The 20,564-nt window shown below is 31.3% G+C and overlaps 1 protein-coding gene across 2 annotated transcripts in view; it reads right to left on the reverse strand.

Annotated features, from left to right (window-relative positions):
• The window catches only part of LOC134717663 (pleckstrin homology domain-containing family G member 7-like), a 109,413-nt gene that overhangs the window by 7,918 nt on the left and 80,931 nt on the right, over nucleotides 1-20,564 (reverse strand). For both annotated transcript variants that reach the window (XM_063580163.1, XM_063580168.1), the window contains exons 5-17: nucleotides 19,493-19,603; nucleotides 13,654-13,733; nucleotides 12,070-12,236; nucleotides 11,536-11,573; nucleotides 10,450-10,548; nucleotides 9,857-10,009; nucleotides 5,046-5,141; nucleotides 4,003-4,104; nucleotides 3,076-3,192; nucleotides 2,518-2,692; nucleotides 1,625-1,740; nucleotides 709-802; nucleotides 276-358 (exon numbers count right to left, since the gene is read on the reverse strand). In XM_063580163.1, the coding sequence (XP_063436233.1) occupies nucleotides 276-358; nucleotides 709-802; nucleotides 1,625-1,740; nucleotides 2,518-2,692; nucleotides 3,076-3,192; nucleotides 4,003-4,104; nucleotides 5,046-5,141; nucleotides 9,857-10,009; nucleotides 10,450-10,548; nucleotides 11,536-11,573; nucleotides 12,070-12,236; nucleotides 13,654-13,733; nucleotides 19,493-19,603 (1,431 nt within the window). The remainder of the gene's footprint in view (nucleotides 1-275; nucleotides 359-708; nucleotides 803-1,624; nucleotides 1,741-2,517; nucleotides 2,693-3,075; nucleotides 3,193-4,002; nucleotides 4,105-5,045; nucleotides 5,142-9,856; nucleotides 10,010-10,449; nucleotides 10,549-11,535; nucleotides 11,574-12,069; nucleotides 12,237-13,653; nucleotides 13,734-19,492; nucleotides 19,604-20,564) is intronic.

A 20,564-nucleotide genomic window follows, 5' to 3' on the forward strand; every position in this document is an offset into this window, starting at 1 on the left:
GCCATTCATATTCATTTCATAGTCTACCATTTCTAAGATAAATTTATAACATCTACAGATATCTTCAAAATAAAATGACAATTTATTTAGTGCTTTGTTCACATGCATGCTTTTTTTACAACATTTTTATATTCTTTGATGGTTGATTTTTACTGATGCTTCATGTTTCACTGGATTTCAGTTGACAGTTTTTGTCATTTGACGTTACACCTACTGAAACAACTGAAGAAAAGAAATCTCAAATAAAAAAAACACTAATATGTAGTATCGATTACCTTTCTTTGAAGTTTCTTTGGTTTTGTTATTAATAAGATGTCATCGAAAAGGAAAACATACATTTCATTAGATTTGGCAGAATCTGAAAAATATATGGAAGAAACAAATCAATAATGAAATAATATAATTTTAAGAAAATTAAAAGATAGATGTACTACAAAAAAATTGCTAAACTGATTAACTCCTTGTTTTTATGCTATTTCATTGATGTGAATATTAAATGTTTGTGAATATGAAATCTTTGTGTTTAAATGCAATAAACCATATCAATATACAAAGTCTAACACCAATTTCATATATCGTATAAATTTTAACACCAATTCCATTCATCGATTAATTAAAATCATATCAGGTAATCGCATTTTTTTTTACATTGGCAAACAGAAAATGAAATCCATTTTTGTAATCCATTCGTAATTATATATAACTTACCAACAAGAGTTAAGAATCCCTCATGAACGAGTTGTCTTCCTGGACTACATATAAGTCTTTCACACGGTTGTCTTGATAATCTGGTTTTTAGAAACTAAAATACAAAAGAACATATTTTCGAAAAGGGATGACAATGTACGAAAACGTTTTTAACCCATTCAAACATTGCTAAAAACTATTTAAAGAGGGACAGTCAAACTCATAAATCGACTATAAACTTACAACGCAATGACCAAAACTGAAAAGGACAAACAGACAAACAATAGTACACATAACACAACATAGAAAACTAAAGAATAAACAACACGAACCCCACTATAAACTAAGGATTATCTTAGGTGCTCCGGAAGGGTAAGCAGATGCTGCTCCACATGTGGCACCCGTCGTGTTGCTTATGAGATAACAAATCCTGTAAATAGTCTTATTCGGTAGGGCACATTTATGAAAGGGAAGGGGACAGGAGTTACGACGTAAGGAAAATATCCGATATCCTTTTTGACATGGTTATTCCATAACGGTCAACCAACTCATTCACTTATTAATTGTTGATATAGATATGACGATACTGTTCTTAATTTTGAAAGAGCATTGAAAACATATAATGTCCAGATTATATCACATAGATCATCACTGGACAGACAGGGAAAAAATCTCTTTGAAAATAAAACAAGAAAATACTTATTCAAACATAAACCAAATGTCATTTACTTACCAAAACGTATCTTTTAGCTTTAAAGGTAACTACATGTACCAGTAGTTACAAACTATCATATACGTGTACAATATGCATATAGTTTAGAGTTTCAAAGATAATGGACCATGAATAAGATCGCGTTAGCATATATCATTTAATCAGTGAATATTTAAAAACAAAAATATGTCTTGAATTTAATAATGGTTTTCTTACGAAACTTACATCTGGAATAAGAGCTCTCGGATCAATATCTGAGATTGATGGCCATACTAACTGACTCTGTATATCTTGTAAACGTTCATAATTCTTTACCCACTTCAATTTATCTTCCATCTTTTCTGAAATTGTATAATTAAATAGTGTATCAATATTTACATTGCATTCACAATATATACTTATTGACATGAATAAAATGAACACACAAAATGACAAATAGACAAAAAGAGCAGTCAAAATGACTGACAGATAAACGGAACTGTCAAAATGACTGTTAGAAAAAAACGAACAGATGAAATAACTAATAGAAAACAGTTATAGTCAAATGACTAAGACCAACAGTGCTTCTGGATTGACGGATAGACAACCAGAAAACAAATTATGTCTGACAGACTAACAAACAAACATAATTTAAGGTGCATATAAGGGATGCATTCATTTAATCTTATTATATAAAATAAAAAGCAGTTTGCTTTAAATTATATCCAGAGAAGAATTAAATACATATCAATACTGAGTTATCCGTAATACATTAGTGTCATTCAAAATAACATGCAAATCAAATAATTTTCAAAACCGATTGATCATTTTTTCTTTATATAACACATTGTACACATGCCATACGAATTAGCCTTTTACCCTTTTTGTTTAATATGAAAGTTATAATGCAAATGAGATTAAAATGTCAGTAGTAAGCATAGTATTACCAATCCATGTCTCAAAGCCTGGTCATCTCTTTTTTTACAAAAACTTTTATTTTCGTATTTACAAAAATTAACGTGTATCACTATTCAATTATCAAAAACAAATTAGAAGCTAACACCCCACTTATGTTTTGTTGTTTACTCCCTTATTGATACTTTTAAAAAGTACTGTAGGTATTCTACCAATATACTTACTCAGTGAAAATTCTACTTTTTCTCTAAGTTCTGACAGCAGTTCTTGTTCCGTAGAGTTTTGTGTATATTTTCGGATATTTAAAAGTAACAGTGGAAATTTTGTACAGTGCTGCATGGGCGCTACCAACAAATCATTTAACTGTAATCGGTTACATCTTTGGTCAGAGGTACACCACTAAAACATGTAAACAAAAATAACATTCATTATTAAATATTTGAATGTTAACTGATGAAGATAAACTCAGAAAAACTTCAGATGTATGAAATAAGCAAAGCGTTGTTTCCTTTTTGTTCATGGTTTAATGATTTGCAAACTTATATATAGTATAAAAATGAACAGACTTCAAATGAGAAAGTATGTGCCAGTATGTCGCATCTAAATAAAATATCAACCAGAATGCACGCGTTCCCGTGCTAGACATACGCACAGTGAATCTTTGTATTTAAAAACATTCGTAAACATTTTGTGTTTCACAGTTCTGTGAAAAATAATATTGTAGTAATAGTAGAAATAATAACATTAGTGAACATCGCATTTGACCAATAAAATAAAAATACCTTTTCAAATTCAACAAAGTCATCATGGCGACGTAACTGGTCAAGGTACCCTAATGCATTAACATAATTTAGACAGTAGGTGTGATATACCCCTCCATCTCTGGAATGTGTTGTGAACTGAAAATATATTTCAAAAGTTTACAAGATTAAAACTCGACATATTTAATTACTTTACCATTAGGTTTTTTTTCAAAATGAAAATTACAAAATCGTGTAAATCCCGAAATTCATTTTTTTCATAAATAAGGCCGTTAGTTTTCTCGTTTGAATTGTTTTACATTGTTTTATCGGGGCCTTTTATAGCTGACTATGCGGTATGAGCTTTGCTTATTGTTGAAGGCCGTACGGTGACCTATAGTGTTGATAACGTTTGTGTCATGTTTGGTCTTTTGTGGACAGTTGTCTCATTGGCAATCATACCACATCTTCTTTTTCTTATATGTCATGTTATTAATAAATGCTTTACTTTATACATGTAGATATACTATGATTGATTGATTGATTGATTGGTGTTTTATGTACTTTTTCGTGGAAATCAGTTTTATTGGTGGAAGAAGCCATAGTGGCCAGAAAAAAACACCGAGCTTCGGTAGTTAAACTGACAATCATAGTCAATAATGATCGAAGTCGAATGCACCCTGTCCCGATAGGGATTTCAACTGTGTTGAATTATTAGTGATGCAGTAGTTCGACTTTGTATGCCACTCAGCCGCCGAAGCCCCCAATGGATATAATGAATTGCAATGTACACCATGTATGTACTAACAGACAAAAGAACAACAATAAATTAAAGTACTGTTCCTTTGCGTTTGTTGTTTTTAATCAATAATTTCAAAATAAGCATGAATCTGAGATTACAAGAATCGGATTATTTACAAGAGTATATTTGAAACAAAATATGTAACATTGGAGTATCGTTTTACATACCCGTTCAAAAGCTCTTACAAGAACATTTGTACTTCCAAAATCTGTAGAGCTCATATCTTTTACCAACGCTGATATAAAATCTTTGCAAAATGTATAGCTGACCTAAAATGTAATTAATTACTCTAAGTGAACTTGTACAATATATGTACATTGTCGGAAAATATAAAATTTATTTTTATGAGCTTTTATTAAAAAACAAGACGAAAAGCTAGACTCGTCGTACAAATATATTTATATTTCTGACAATGTAAACATCATGAACATATTTTTTTTATTCTGCAATTTACACCCGGTACTTGGTCGTTCAGTACATTCAAATCACTGCCTCTAATTTTTTCGAAGATATCGACTTATTTGAAACTCGGACCGTGAAGATGACCCCACAATGAACTGTTACACAGAAAGAAATATTTATATTACTGTTCGCTCAACATGGACGCGGCTTACAGGATACTTTATCTGTACATGTTAATGAAAAAATACAGCAAAAATTGTTTGTGAACATGTTATTTCGGCTGATTGCAGTATAAATTACAATACTTATAATTGATGACTGTTGCGATCTGAAGTGATGTCTTACACCTTTGTGTAATACCTGTTATCCGTTTATGTATTATATTGCTTTTTCTTTTGCCTTTTATCACCAACAAAAAACACGGTATAGCTCCCCTTTCATTACGGGAATTTGATGTTGATATCAGAGTTTTGATGCTATCTATCAAAATACTTACCTTCTTACTAAAATTGTGAAGATTGTAATATTGTACGGTTATTTGTCTACAGTTGAAAACCAATTTAGACCACCTTGTCTTGAAGTGTTTTGTGTTGTTTGGTTTGTACCCTGGTGAAGAATATTGACTGGTTTCAAACGTTTAATTTGAAGCCTTAATAAAATAAACATTTTAGGTCCAGTATATATGTCAAAAAACTACTGACATGTAGCTGCGTAATTTGTTCCGTCAATAAGAAGGACCCAAAGGAAAATCTTTCCCCGTTTTTAAAATTTTCATGATAAAATATAAATTTGTGTAAACTATACTTACATAGCAAAGTTCGTCTAAATTGCCGAAAATATCATGGGGTTCAGCAAACATTAAATGCCCTTCTACCTGAACTTTTTTCAATGGCTCCATGAAGCACTGCAAAAAAAAAGTTTCGTAAACAAAAATATAGTAGAAGTATGAATTCTTGCATTGGTCGATCGTTATTTGGTTTCAATAATTTGGGAAAAGAATAATTTACATATTCTATATAAATCTTTTACAAACAGATGAATTAAATTATATTGAATATTACTAGTAGTAACAAAAATATACCAAAGACATTGTTTTCATGCGTTCTTCTCTAAACAGTCAAAATAAGTACATTATTTTAATATGTCACTTGCATTTGAAATGCATACGACAATAAATCAGAAAGTCTTTATGAATTCCTACATGCCTGTTTTCATTTTTTGAGTATGCGCCAACCATTTACGAATTGGTTTGTCTTTTTTGTTCAGACATTATTTTCTCTACTGCATTATGCTACCTTATGAAATCTAGTTACGCACTATACCAGTAGCAGCGGTAGGTGTTTTTGTTCAATTATGGATTAAAAACCGTTTGCTTCGAAACATGTAATTCAGAAAAAAAATGCCGACTTGGATAAAGATAATGCAGTTTTTACGCAAGATGATTGAAAATAAATATCCATTCACATAACCATCTATTTATAAATATGCACCAAGTATTGGTAAATATCAATGCGTATTGTCCTGCGAGGCAAAAGCATAGTTAAGGGCATACGATACAGTTTTGATCCTGTATTTACAAGTTCATGCAAATTTGCATATAGACTATTTTTTACCTGATTAAATTAAATATGTAATAAAAAATATACCTTCATGTGCTACTTTTTGAGTAAAATGAGGTCGAAAGTTTGTACATTTGTCCAAAATTCAGATTTGTGGCCGTAATTTCTTTTTCGAAAGAAAGACATAACTTTTTTGTTATAAAAGATAAACACAAATTGTTTTTTGTTAAATAATCGGTAATTTCTGTATTTTATAAATATCCTACAAAATATGCATTTTTTTTATTCAGAAATAACTCATATTTATCAAATGTTCATGAATTGAGGAAAAAACGTCATTTTTTACTGCATGTTTATCAAAATTTAAAAAAATCCTCTATTTACAGTTTTATAAAATTTGGGTCACATAATCTCCCTGCAAAATGAAACAAAATGCCGTTTTGAAAAATAGGGGTCCATGAACTCGTTTTCAAATTAAATCAGTTTGAATGATAAAAATCAGTCGAAAAATGCATCTTTTCCCGATATCTCACAGTTTGACGTCGCGAAAATAACAAATTACGTTAGCAACGCCATTACCTTTCCTGTAACTGTATCGTATGCCCTTAAATTTATGCGCATATACAAGCGCAACAGTACTATGCCGTCAGCGATTTATGACGTCGGGGTTTCCGCGAACTGGAAACGTTTATAAGAGTTATTCCTCTTTGAGCCGATGGAGAGAGTAACAATCGCTTTGATAGGTGAATTTGCCGAGAAGAAAATGAAAATTGTTTTTATATATATGACATGTTCCAGAATTGGATAAAATATGAAAAATGAAAAGAGAGTCAACTATACAGCAATCTAACAACAACAAAAAACACAAAAATGACTGTAAAGAATCGAAACAGAATCTGGATACTCGACAACAAGATGAGCCAATCAAATTATAATGTAATACTTTTTTTCATGAATATTCTACATGTATCGACTTTCGTAGGTTCTTAATTATATCCATACTTTACGTACCTATATATGGATATGGCAAATTGCACTGACATATTTTGAATGTGTACGGCACTTACATTTTTACATCAACACATAAACACCAGCAAAACAGTAACCGTACGTTGCATACATGTAAAACAAATTACATCTAGAGATTTTAACATATAAGCGATGCCTTCTAACATTGTATATTTTTTTTATGACTATTCCGAGTTTGTTCCGATTTACCAAATTTGATATTTATGTATAAGCTGCGTAAGTTTTGTATAAAACAAAATAATCGTGTCTGTGTTAAAAAGTTGTCGGAATGCATATGGAAAAAAATCAGTTAAAAAAAAAATTGAGACAAGAGGTCGGACTAGGTTTAATTCAAACTCACGGTATGACAGCTGTATGATTACACTTAGACTGAGTTTCTAGCAACATTACGGAATATTTCGATATTCTTAGATGCCGAAGGATGAATGATCAAAACAGAAATGATGTTAATTAGACCCCGTTAACACTTGCACAGAATTGAAATTAAATCGATCTCTGAAAAGCATCTCGCATTTTCGATCTTAAAAGAACTTGTGCGTTTAAATTTAGTATACATTCTGAAGGACGACTCCGGGTGCGGGAATTTCTCGTTACATTGAAGACCTGTTGGTGACCTTCTGCTGTTGTTTTTTCTATAGTCGGGTTGTTGTCTCTTTTATACATTCCCCATTTCAATTCTCAATTTTATTGCAGATCTAAATAATCGGTCTAACCATTTCGATAACAAAAAATCGTAGAAAATTGAATAAGGAAATATTTGGTTCATTAGATAATTATATGCTTCTGCATTTATTAATTCTATTTTTTATTAACATGTTATAAGTAATTAAAAACAAAGAATTGGCAGAAAAAATACTTATAACGGTCATTTCGTTTGAAGATAAGTAATTTACAGGAAAAAATAAAATAATGAATACAATTGAAAAGATTTTTTTTAAAAGGTGCACCGAATAACACACGTATAGTAAGCGAATATGGAACGAATAAGTAACAGGGCATCAGTCGAGCACTGAAACGAGTATTTACGCCTTAGTATAGGGTTATTTTACCTCTTAGAACCAATATATAGCATCAGAGGCAAGAACCAAAAAAAATGAAAAAAAAATGTCTAAAAAAGTGCGACCTATAACAAACACATTGTAAGCGAATAAGTAGCAGGTCATCGGTCTAGCGCATAATACGCGCTAATAGGTATGCTTCACTTTTATGAACCCATAGCTAACACCAGAGACAAGAAAACAACGGAAAATATTTGTTTCGTAATAGATGCAATGTATTTCAACGTATAAGCAAATAAGGAACGAATAAGTAACGGTATCAGTCGAGTGCTGAAACGGATCCTGTCTCAACTCAGGAGTCTGTAATTAAGAGGTTGTCGTTTATAAAAAAAAGTTACATATTTGTTTTTCATTTAATTTGTTTTTTGTTATTTTCTAGTTTGAATTGTGTTACATTTGTCCTTTCGGGACCTTTTATAGTTGTGTATGCAGTATGGGATTTGCTCATTGTTGTAGGCCGTACGGTGACCCATAGTTAATTATTTCCTGTGTCAATTGGTCATTTGTGGAGAGTTGTGTTATTTGCAATCATACCACATCTTCTTTTTTAATTAATATATTTTGAGAAGAATGACGCAAAAACGTCGAATATATTTATTTGGTTTGTGTTCTCTCCATGGCACGTTCTGTCAAATCATTTGAGAATAAACACTGAAATCAGGTTTTTTTAAGAACATTTTTAAACTGACCATGCGCAGATTTATTTTCACATCTTCATAAAACACTTGGAATGTTATATCGATTGATTGATTGAAAAGTCGATCGCGATGTATCTAAAGCGTTTTCACTTGAAGAACAATTGGTTCATAAAAAAAATCGGTCTTTTAAAACTACATCTAGAGATGGAATGTTTACGTCCGATTGAAGATCGATCTTTCTTATTTTTGCAATACTAAAGATCGTCGATCTCAGAAATGATCGGTCTTTATTGTTAGTGGAAACGGAGTCTTAAATTTCTAATGATCTTAAGCAATTATCATCAAAATAAAAAAGAACAACATTCTTACACGAAATTAAAATTCATGATACCGGAAGCAAAGTTCTATCTTGTCTTTCAGATATACTTTGATTGAACAATGATATTATATAAAAATGTCTTCACTATTTTAAAAAGAATTTCTGTTCAACACATAATCACTATGAATAACCTGAAATGAAATGTTCATAGAAGCATTCGTCTGTACATTTGTACAACGCATTGTTTTCCAACCATCGCATTTATATTACGTGTCTTTGATACCGACTGAAAAATAAGTACTATCATGTGTAGATTAATGTGAATTTATCGTAGATTAAAATAAGCAAACAACAAAACAGCAATTGACAAGAACTGGGTTGTCCCTAATTTGCAAGAATATAGCCTAAACCGGCCGAACGTCTTTCGACGTTGTTTTTAGAATTGGCGCAATGTGTTCCCGCCAATTCAATTTGTTTACCCCTTTTTAGAAATATCTCTTTTTCCATTACGGTGACCCCATCTTTTTATTTCCTTATTTTGTTAAGATATAAACAACGCATATTCTATCAAAGACTCGTGGAGATATTATTGGTCAATTTTTTTAAAACTTGATTTTTTATAGGTATTTCACAATAAAAAAAAGGCGGGAAAACTATTATAGCAACTTATCGTTATTATTTTCCACTCAGAAAATGGTGATATTAGTAAAATAGTTTGTATTAACAATTAGGTTAACAAAACCGACAAGGTTTTTTATTGGATACGGACTTTAAAAAAAATATTACACTGCTATTGACTAGAAGTCCTAATTTCCAAATTGTGTGAAAAAGATGGCGTTTTAAATCGAAAACGAGGTCGGTGACCCCATTTTTTTATTTGCTTATTTTAAAGCTTTTACCTAGCCTAAAATAAAAATAAAATATAAATAAGATATTATTGGTAGATCTGAATAGAAGGATTGGTCTTTAAGCTTATAGTTAGATCTTATTTATTACAGCTAATCAAAACCACTTACATGCTTCAGAACCATAAGATGGTCTATTAAGAAAACACATTCACTTTTAAATAATTCCCATACTGCTTCACGTCGTTTTCTCTCTTTGTCTGGTATCGTAATCTCATCCTGTTGTTTGTCAGAGCTGGCCACTAAATCTGACCAATGCAGCGTCTATAATAAGATTAAATCAGATGTAAGGACATACTTTAGTTAGCTTTTGTGTACGATGATTGGTGATGATTGTCTTAAAACAAAAGAATTACGGAAAATAATATTTTCAAGGTTTTTTAAAATAATTACGGTCATTTACAAATAGGAATTCAACTGAAACACTTCAAAGTATCACTATTTAGAAAAAGTGTTAGATATAATGAAAACTAGTCACCTGTCCCTAATCACCGATTGGTTGTCGACCTATATACTCATCATATCGTATTATGATTAAAATTTTGTACCTCAGATGTGCTGCTCGTTTACAAAGAGACTAATCAATGACGCCTGAATTATGAAAGTTATAAAGGCCAGATATAGTACGAAGTGTTTTTGATGGTGTTGTTATGTTGATGTCTCATTGAACTTAACGCGTCATTTTTTTCATACCAACGGCTTACCTTATATGCCGTCAGATGATTGTCTTTGAATTCAGATGGTGTGATTTGACTCAAAATATCTTCAAGTCGTGGTAAGGATTCCTTACTTCTGGTTTTCATCTGTAAATAAATTGTTTTTTTGTAAATATGGAAAGTTAAATAGAGGCTCTCTAGTACAGTTATGACAAAATGTTAATTTTGTATCGTTTTAATTTAATTATATACCATTATTTATTTTAATATCTTTTAAATATTTCGGAGTTTAGTATGACGTCCATTATCACTGACCTAGAATAAATCTTTGTGCAGGGGTCAGCTTAAGCACGTCTCCGGATGCGGGATTTTTTCGCTGCACTAAAAATCCATTGGTGGCCTTCGGTTGTTGTCTCTTTGACACATTCCCAATTAACATTCTCAGTTTTATTGATATATATATCCCCTGTTTGTTTGATCTGTCTCAAAGTCACTTGTACACAAAAAAAAATGTAGCACGATAATTGATCGGTATCTTACGAAATTTCACTTTGGTCTGTCTTACTGTCTGATAATTTTCTTACCCAACGGAGTCGAGTGATATGAAAAGTGTCGCTTAAAAAGGAAGCACGTGCTGTTGTTAATGAAATTAACATGAAATTAACAATGTAGTCATAGTTATAACAGCGATAAACTGTTTGATTATCAGACGTTATCTCAATTCCATTGCTTTTCTCACTTTGGCCGTTACGCGAGAAAATCAATCTCGTTGAGATGATCAACGATAATCTAAAAATATTTCCTCAACATAATGCAATACATGGATTTAGTTGTAAATAATGCGAAAAATCAAACATACATATTCCGTTCTGAAAAATACAAAAAGCGAAGCATACTTTTTTTAATTTATTCCTGCGTTTGCTTTTTAATTTGAAAACAAGTCTGAAGCAATGTATTTTAGTACACCTTTAAACCAATTTAATTACGACGCTCTACACAAATTAGATGTAACGCTGAAATGTAATTTTGGCATCATTTTCAGTTGACAAGCTGGTTATTTCCAATGCATTGATCGTATATGATAAATTCTGTGTTTAACAATTTTTATCATTAACACTATGAATAAAAGCTTACCAACTTCAATAAAGAAAATGACTGTCTTTTCTTTGAATCTGAATAAAATAAAATCTACGGTTAGACCTTGTAAATAAATGTTGATACAAACGAATCTTCAATAAAAGTGTGCACACATATTCAAAATATAGTTTGTTTTCGATAACCAATACAATAGATAATGAAGAAGGATGGCTTTTATTCGTCTGGTAGCAACTTTTGCATATGCTTATATATAAATGACGAGAATAGATTATTGTGATATCAATATTAACCCTACGTGTTTCTTTCTGACACGCTGACTGGATTATATTTTAAACGTAATGATAAGCACAGTAACAGCACACAAATGCCATACAACCGGACTTATTATTCTGGGCCGACCCAATATTTTCTCTTACTCATAAGAATAAACCAGTTACCAAAAATGCAGCAAATGCAAATTCTCAAGTTGACAACTTTTATTTGTTCTTTATCCAAACCGATTTGTAAAAAAGAAATATTTTTCAATGTTTAAGTCAATACTGATCCAGGAATTATATATTGATCACTTACCATCCGTCAAAGTCGTTGTGCCATTTTTAGTTGGATAAAAATCCGATATAGTATTTCTTTTGAGTAATTTCTTGTGTGGATCGTCTTGAACGAGTAAATCGCCTGGGTATACAGACATGTTCATTTCGACAGAGCTGCGTCTACGTCTAAGGCGCTCTGCAAGATTGCTGTAACACATTAAGGTAATGTGTTATTATCAAAGGCGACTGAAGTCAAATTGATTAATACCGATTTTATTTACTTCAAGAAAAATCAATTCTCAGACGTAGAAATTGACAAATTTAAACGGTTCTATTTTGATATTTCTGGATTTAGCAGGATAGCAGTTATCATTACTTTGAAATGGATGCAGTAACATTTCCTATAGTGATTAAGATGTCTCTGCTTTATTTACCATACATTTTATCATGATGAAAACAGTTATAAAACATAGGTTATTATTGGAAAAAATATTCCCTTTCATTTTATAATTGCCTTTAGTCGACATTAAATAACAATACAAGTATAGTAAATGATGGTGGGTGTTCTTGAAAATAAAATCCTTATTTCTTGTTTTATAAACGATTAACATGCTGATAATAAGTGAACCATGTTTTAATCTGGAAAAAAACATTTCATTGACGTCTTCCGTAATGTGTCCAAAACAACCACGGTAGGTGGTAAACCGGTTAGTCTGATGTTAAGCCTTCTCTACCAGAGACCATCACACTTAGCTTGTACGAAACCTGTTATATCATAGCCTTAAATTAAATGATTGGCGTTTTGTCTTTTATTCGTAAATGGGGGTTACCATGTCCCTGTATTGAATATGTCGAGCTTATACAATCCCTTCTTTGTCCTGCACGATAAGAATAAGCTGATTCAAGACTTTCTTTGACTGACGAACTAAGCTTATGTGTTTGTCCTATCTCGTAGAATGAGTGACACTTTTCGTTTGAACCCTACATCATTTCTTTTATCTTCTTGATAGCGATACCATAGAAATATTTTTAAAAAAAATGTGGGGCAAGAGTTTCTTTTTTCACCCACAGTTTGGGTAAGAGTTTAACCAGATTTGGAATAATTCTTATAAAAGAGTACTAGTATTTAACTTAATCTAGAAATCTTCAAATCTAAATTTGTCAAATTGTACTGTTGTCAACTGAAATTTGTTTACTGTTTCTAAAACATAATTTGTTTCGTGGTTCGCCAACATGTTTGTGTTATTTAGTTTGCCTTGAAACGTGATTCATATCAATCTTTTGGTGACATATTGTTGTGAGCTACGATATATTGAAATGATTCCCAAAAGACTAAGATAAAGTTCTACACAGCTAGTTTGATTTATTCAATAGTTGAAGCGTAGGTGTATGGAACGTGTTCAACTTGGATTGGCAGCTTTATAGTCGTTTCAATACATTGTTTATCCGATTTAATGTGAATGACGTTCTGGTGTTTTCGCTTTCCTTAGGAAAACCTCATTGTTAAAAGACACGATCATAGTCTCTTGACAAATTTACGACTGTTTGAGATGTAATTGCTTTACTGTAGTAACTTGATCGGTGAACATAATAAATGATTTTTAGACCTTAATGTCTAACTTACCTAGCATTATCGCCTTCATCACAGGAATTACATGGAGAGACTTCAGGAGATAGCGTGCTTGGGGAAACGTCACCAAAATTCTGTAAAATTATTAAATCATATAGTTTGAGGAACATAGAGGAGAAGAAAACTAATCTAATCCCCTAAAACCGAGAGGCTCTCAAGAGCCTGAATCACTCACCTGTATTCCAGAGGAGAAGATTTTTGAATGTAAGCAAACTTTGTAGATCTTACTTTGCTGAACATTATTGATGTTTACATTTTACATCTATCTATAATGATATTTAAAATAATAACCAACAAATGCTTTATTTTATTAAAACTGAAAATGTCAGGGCTAATAGATTTTGACCAATTGAACAATTCAACCCATGTTAGATTTCATCTTATACTTTTAGTTTTTTACCCCTATATTCTATTTTAGCAATGGCGGCCATGTTTGTCGATTGATCAAAACTTCAGATACAATTTATAAAGGAGATACCATAAGGAACATTTAGTTAAAGCTGGAGTGTATTTGGCCTAGTAGTTTTAGAGGAGAAGATTTTTGAAATAGTTTACTACGACAACAGACGACAGATGACGGACGACGACAAACGCGAATGAAAACATAAGCTACATGGGGCCCTTCAGGCCCCGGTGAGCTAATAAACAAGAGGTTATGGTATAATGCAAATAATGTGACTCATTTGGTCAAAGGTGAGGAGAAAATGTTATCAAAACGCAATCAATATTTAAGACAAATAAAAGACCGACGGGATGAATCGTATGACAGTGAGAGTGTCTTCAAAATAACAACAACAAAAACAAAACAAAACAAAAACAAAACAACAAACGTGTGATATCCAGTAAAGTACAAACTAGTAACTAAAACGAAAAAGTAAATGGACAAAAAGAATAAAACACACACACAATCACAAATACAAACAAAAACAATTCCAAAAACAAAGAGAAAGATCGAGAGCAACAAGGAATCGACCAACACACTTTGGTAAAAACATAAATAGGAATTGAAAAGTCAAAAATATTAGGAACTTAATATAAGGGAATAGCACCAACATTTATCACAGGAAAAGAACTACAACAACTGTTAAATCCTTGTTCTGGACTTATAAACAAAGCACAGAACTATACAAAAACGTACTGGAAATCTCCTATATTGGAGGTTTGTTTACCATAACACAATGCTGGGATCTTGTTGTCCAAGGATAGCTTAGTTTATTGGAGTCTGGAATCGATATCAGAAGTAAACAGATTTTAAGCATTTTTGTGCAGTATCTTTAACCAGTTATCACTTACTCGTGCAAGTGGTAAAAGTCACGGTTTATGAAATCAGATAAGCTTGAATATAAACACAGACTAATGTAATTGTACTATTAATAAAGATTACTGATAGTTAAACGTTTTGTAAGGTCTTTATTCCGTCATTGAAATCAAATGTCAAGTTCAATGTCTTTGACAACAAATAAAATCGGTTTCCTGATTAATCGTTTAAATATTCGGAATCGTTGGACCGACAATTTACATGTAACATGCATTGACAATGTTCCTTCTTGAAATTATAAAAGATAATGTGAAAAGGCCACTAAAATAAAAACAAAAGATTAACACGAAAAAGTCCATACACCTACCAAATCACTATTTTAGGTGAATTTGATGAGATAGGTTTATAAATCAGTAATCTATGAATCAATCTGGAATGATGTTCAAGACTGGAAGTTTTGATTAAAATAGAGGTAAAATCAAAATTGCCAAATAGAAAATTCATTGATACGTGATGAATATTAGTCAGTTTTCGGATATGGCTGTTTAAATTTTAATGCCCCATTGTGGTGAAATATGTTTGCATTATGATATTAATAAAACGTAAAATATGTCTGATGATGATTCAAACAACAAGCCAGATTGGTAATTCACTGTCACTGTCAAACAAATAGAAAAATTTGAGGAATTAGAGTAACCCCGATGTCAATTGTCCGATCTTTATTGACATTCGGCCATATACATTTCTGTGCTCCTTGACTTTAAACCTACTGATCATGACAATGTGACATTATGTTCGACCTTTTATACATGTACTTCTTACATTTAAATACCAGAACCTGATTGTTTATATATTGTTACACGGTGCAAAAGTACAAACGGTGATCATTAGCTATTTACTTCCTTATGCTTACTTCTCTATTGGATAGTTTTCCATTTATTATCATACTATCAAAATGATATAATTTTTGCACAGAACACATAGTTTTCGAAAGAGTATTTTATTTTTTCTTAATTGAACTTGAACATCAATGTATAGATCACCGTTTGTACTTTTGAACCGTGTAACAATCTATGAACAATCTGCTTTTTAAATTTCCCTCCTTTTGACTTTTGCTACACTTTTATATTCGAAACAAAGTCACCGATATAAGGTAAAGTATTTTCGGTGATATAAAAGAAATTAGAATAGATATTTGGAATGTTTCAAAGAGACAACAACCCGACCAAAGAGTAGATAACAGCATAGTTGTATATTCAGGTCAAAGCAACATTTATTTAAATGTCTCATTTACATTTAAAAAATGACACCGCTGCTTTTCTAGTTTCAAACTCCAATATACAATCGATTCTACATTACAAAAAAAATGTCATAGTAAACTAATATTATCGAAAAAAGCAACAACAACGATTTCATTTTTGTAAGGATGGTTTGAACTTTTGAAAAATGATATTATCGTAGTACGTTTGATATAGCGAGTCTATACATGTCTAACTAATCTATCTATGTGTTATTGTTCTGACATTAAATTTACATTTGTCCATAAAATACAGATCCCTTTGATTTAACAATAAAGGAACAACAATACTCATTGAGAGTACCAGGTTCACAAATAGATTATTTTAAATTACGTATATGTTAACAGCAAAAGTAAATGAAAACGAATTCAAATAATGCAAATTTATGCAAAATTCCCCCTAACTGTTTACGTCTGTCCTTATTTCCCTTTACTCTGTGTTATTGTGTTTGAAATACGATTTATTCGTGTTATGTCTTGTTTTATTGTTTTCTTAACAACTGGGTTGGTTTAAACTTATTTTCTATCAATATTTGTCGACCGAATTAAGACAATGAAACCTATACTTGATTTAATATTATAACATTGTGACATATAAATGGTATGATACAATGTTTTTCAAGGCTTCCTTTGTAGATTGAAACCAAAAAGAAGCTTTTATTTCCAAAAAAATCAATGGTTTCTCAAAGAAAACATCTACTACTAATGACTTAAAGCCATATACATAAAACAGTTCTTTTGATGGTTTAATGTACCTTTCTTCTTTCTTTCGTTTTTACTGTATTAACGGTGAGACATAAAACTGTAGTATATAAAACATACACGGATCTGGTTTCTTTTGACGGTGAAATTGAGAAAAAGACAAAAATTAAATGGAAGTACGATGTACCATGTTTATTTCCGAAAAAAACACCTTCAATATCAGTTCTTAAAGCAACAACATTATTTAGAAAGCATTATTGACAGAACTCATTAAAGCAATACTTTGATTAGGGTGAAGACATCAAATTTTTCCTTAATTTTTCAGAGGTCAAGTTTCAAAGTCCACCTCTAGAAATAATTCATTTACAGTATTTCTCAATTAAGGTATAAACAATGTCTTGCATCTTTTCAGATAAAGAAACGTTATAAAACGAGATTTTTTCGTTTCAATATCAATCTTTGCAAATTCAGTAGAATCTAATATTCTGTATAAATAAAAACTAGTTTTTCAAATTCGATAAAACATTATATGGTGTGTTGCTTACCGAGCCCAGTATATTTACAAACTTCTCGGTAAACTTATCTATCATAATCTTTTAAATAAAAGTATTCCATTCTAATTTTTTATCAGTAAATAAACACGAAAGTTCTATTATTGTTATATACATATGATTATTCACTTTTTACCATAAATACGTCGACATCTATATTTTGTCATTGCAAAAGGTTATGTTTTCTAAGACTGTGCTGTACGTACGTGATGTATTCACACCAAATCCATTCGATGTTAAAATTTGTACCGATAGATATTTAGCTCCTAGATGATTCTTTTTATTAGTTGATTTATGTTTGAAATAACTGTCAAATCTGTATTTGCAGTCTATTTCAATTTGCTGTGGAATGCATAAAATACCATGCCGCGTCAGGTTATTAAAAAAAAAAAAATTTGTTTTCTGCTTCGTACCAATCTGATTAGCTAAGTCCTTTCAACTGCTTTTTATAGTTCATTTATATGTCCAAATTGAATGAAAAATTAGGAATTAAGATAAATGTTTAGCCCCGACACATCTGTATCATAATATAGTGGGTGTCGGTTGTTGACTTATTTAGTAATTGTTTTTCGTTCATTATTTTGTGCATAAATCAGGACATTCGTTCTTGTTTTAATTGTTTTTCATTTGTCATTTCAGTGCTTTTCATAGCTGACTACCGGTATTTGATATGGAAGTTACTCATTGTTGCTAAACTAAAAGCTTCAATTAGGAAACTTTTAGTTTTGTTTGGGTTATGGTTTTTATCGAATGTAGAAACCTCCAGCAGCGCCTACTTATATGAAATATACACATAGATGGACCTGAATCGATGTGTTATGAAAAATGTAACGAACTTTACTTTCAACTTGTCAACTATCAATTTCTTAGCAGTAACATAAAGTAAACTTGTATCTACTTGCACGTTAGGTGAATTCATGGTTACACTGTAAAGACTACTTATCAAGACAGTAATCTTTAGTAATAATGCATGAAATTATTATAACATGGGGTGAATGGGCTCCATAACGAGTTGGTAAACCGATATAAAATATTTGTTTCGTAACCCACGAGATACATGTTATTGGTATATTTCTGATATTAAGACCATAGTAGTCTATACCTACTCCTCCTGATAAACACGACGGTTAATGCATGTACTGTAGATTATATTATTCTATTGCTTCTATGGTCTCATTTTGTCTGATGTTTTTGCGATTCACCCATGTCTATTCCTTTTTGTGTCTTTTAGAAATTGAAAAAAAAAATGAAAATTGAGTTCGCCAAATAACCGGCCTTTATGTAATGTATTAAGCGAGGACGCATACCTATAATCTCTTTTAAGAACACCGAAAATATCATTAAGATTTTGAAACACCATTGAATGGTATTTATGTTGCACCTTTAAAAAATACATTAATGTTATGCATAACTAAGGAGTAATTTATCGGTAAATAATAGATCAAGTCAGATACAATATCAAAATGAAATTATGTGATCATTCGAGATCCTTTGAGAACAATTAAAACGTAATAATCGAATTGAAGTTGCTTGTTTATGTTGGTGAACTACGAAGTTGCTTCTACGATATCATTAAAAATGACCGTTCTAGATAGTAAACAACATCATTAAAGCTAAATTAGTGTTAAACGAAAACAAGATCAATTCCTCAATTACACCTCAGACATGCAAGACTTCCTTCTACATTTTGTGAGATATAAATATTAATATATCATAAAAATGTATGCCCTCCCTATAAGTCTGTCGGTCCGTTTGTTCGTTCGTCCGTCCGTCTGTCCGTCAGTCTATCCCGCTTTATGTAAAAGTTTTTGGTCACGGTAGTTTATGATGGCTGATGGCGTTGATGCCAAATCAAGTTTGAAATTATTACACATGTTTCCCTTGATCTGATCTTTCTCCTTATAAAACCAAATTAGTTTTGACCCCAATTGGACGATCAACTAAACATAGAAAATGATAGTGTGAGATGAGCATTCGTTGACTATGGAAAAATTCTTGTTTTTAATATTTTCATTTTTAAATTACCTTCATGTCAACAATTGCAGATCTACGTCCTCGTCTGGATACTGGAGGTGAAGGTTCTCTTTCGGTGTCTGATTCGCTGGAATTTGGTAATGAATTCGCTCGTCTGTTTGTCTGTAATATAAATATTATATCTTCTTACTTCCAATGTTAACTAATTATTAAAAAGTTAAATGATAAAAAATACCGAACTCCAAGAAAAATTCGGTAAACGTTCACAAACTATGATAATTAATTACAAACAGAATTAAAAAAAACAATCAATCTTAAAATAATGAAATAAGATCGATACATGGTTGTCTCAGTTATAAAATCATGATGTACCACAATACATTTACTCTATAAACTCACCATAGATACATAATTGTACCAGGACTAAATTTAGTATATACGCCAGACGCGCGTTTCGTCTGAAAGACTCATTAGTGACGCTCGTATATAAAAAAGTTTAAAATGCCAAATAAGGTACGAAGTTGAAGAGCATTGAGGATCAAAATTCCTAAAAGTTTTGCCAAATACAGCTAAGGTAATCTATGCCTGAGGTAGAAAAGCTTTTTGTAAACAGTTAATTTATAAATATAACCATATCAATGATAATTCAGATACGACAACTACATAAAAGAGGGACATTCAAAGTCCAGGATGTACGCGAACACAAACCGATTACGCCAGGACAAAAAAAAAGAACAAACAGACAATTGATAGAACAAACGACACAACATAGAACACTTAAGACTAATCAACACGAACCCCACCAAAAACTGAGGTTGAAAACAGGTGCTCCAGAAGAATAAGAAGATTCTGTTTAACTTAGTATATTTTAAATTCATAAAAATGCTATGGTTTGACAATGAAATAAAAAAGACATGGGTACAAAGTAGTAATAACGCAATCAAACTAATTCTTATAGATTCTTTAAAATAATACACGATACAGCGTGACTTGCACAAAGTTTGCAGATATGACGTTTATTTTAATACTTTTCATCTCTGTTTTAATATTTATGTATTTCGCTGTTTATTTTCTCTAAAAAATGCATTTTAAAAATCTGAATATGTTTTGTTAGTATGCATTC

Source organism: Mytilus trossulus, chromosome 1 (genome assembly GCF_036588685.1).
Source record: "Mytilus trossulus isolate FHL-02 chromosome 1, PNRI_Mtr1.1.1.hap1, whole genome shotgun sequence".
Taxonomy (NCBI): domain Eukaryota; kingdom Metazoa; phylum Mollusca; class Bivalvia; order Mytilida; family Mytilidae; genus Mytilus; species Mytilus trossulus.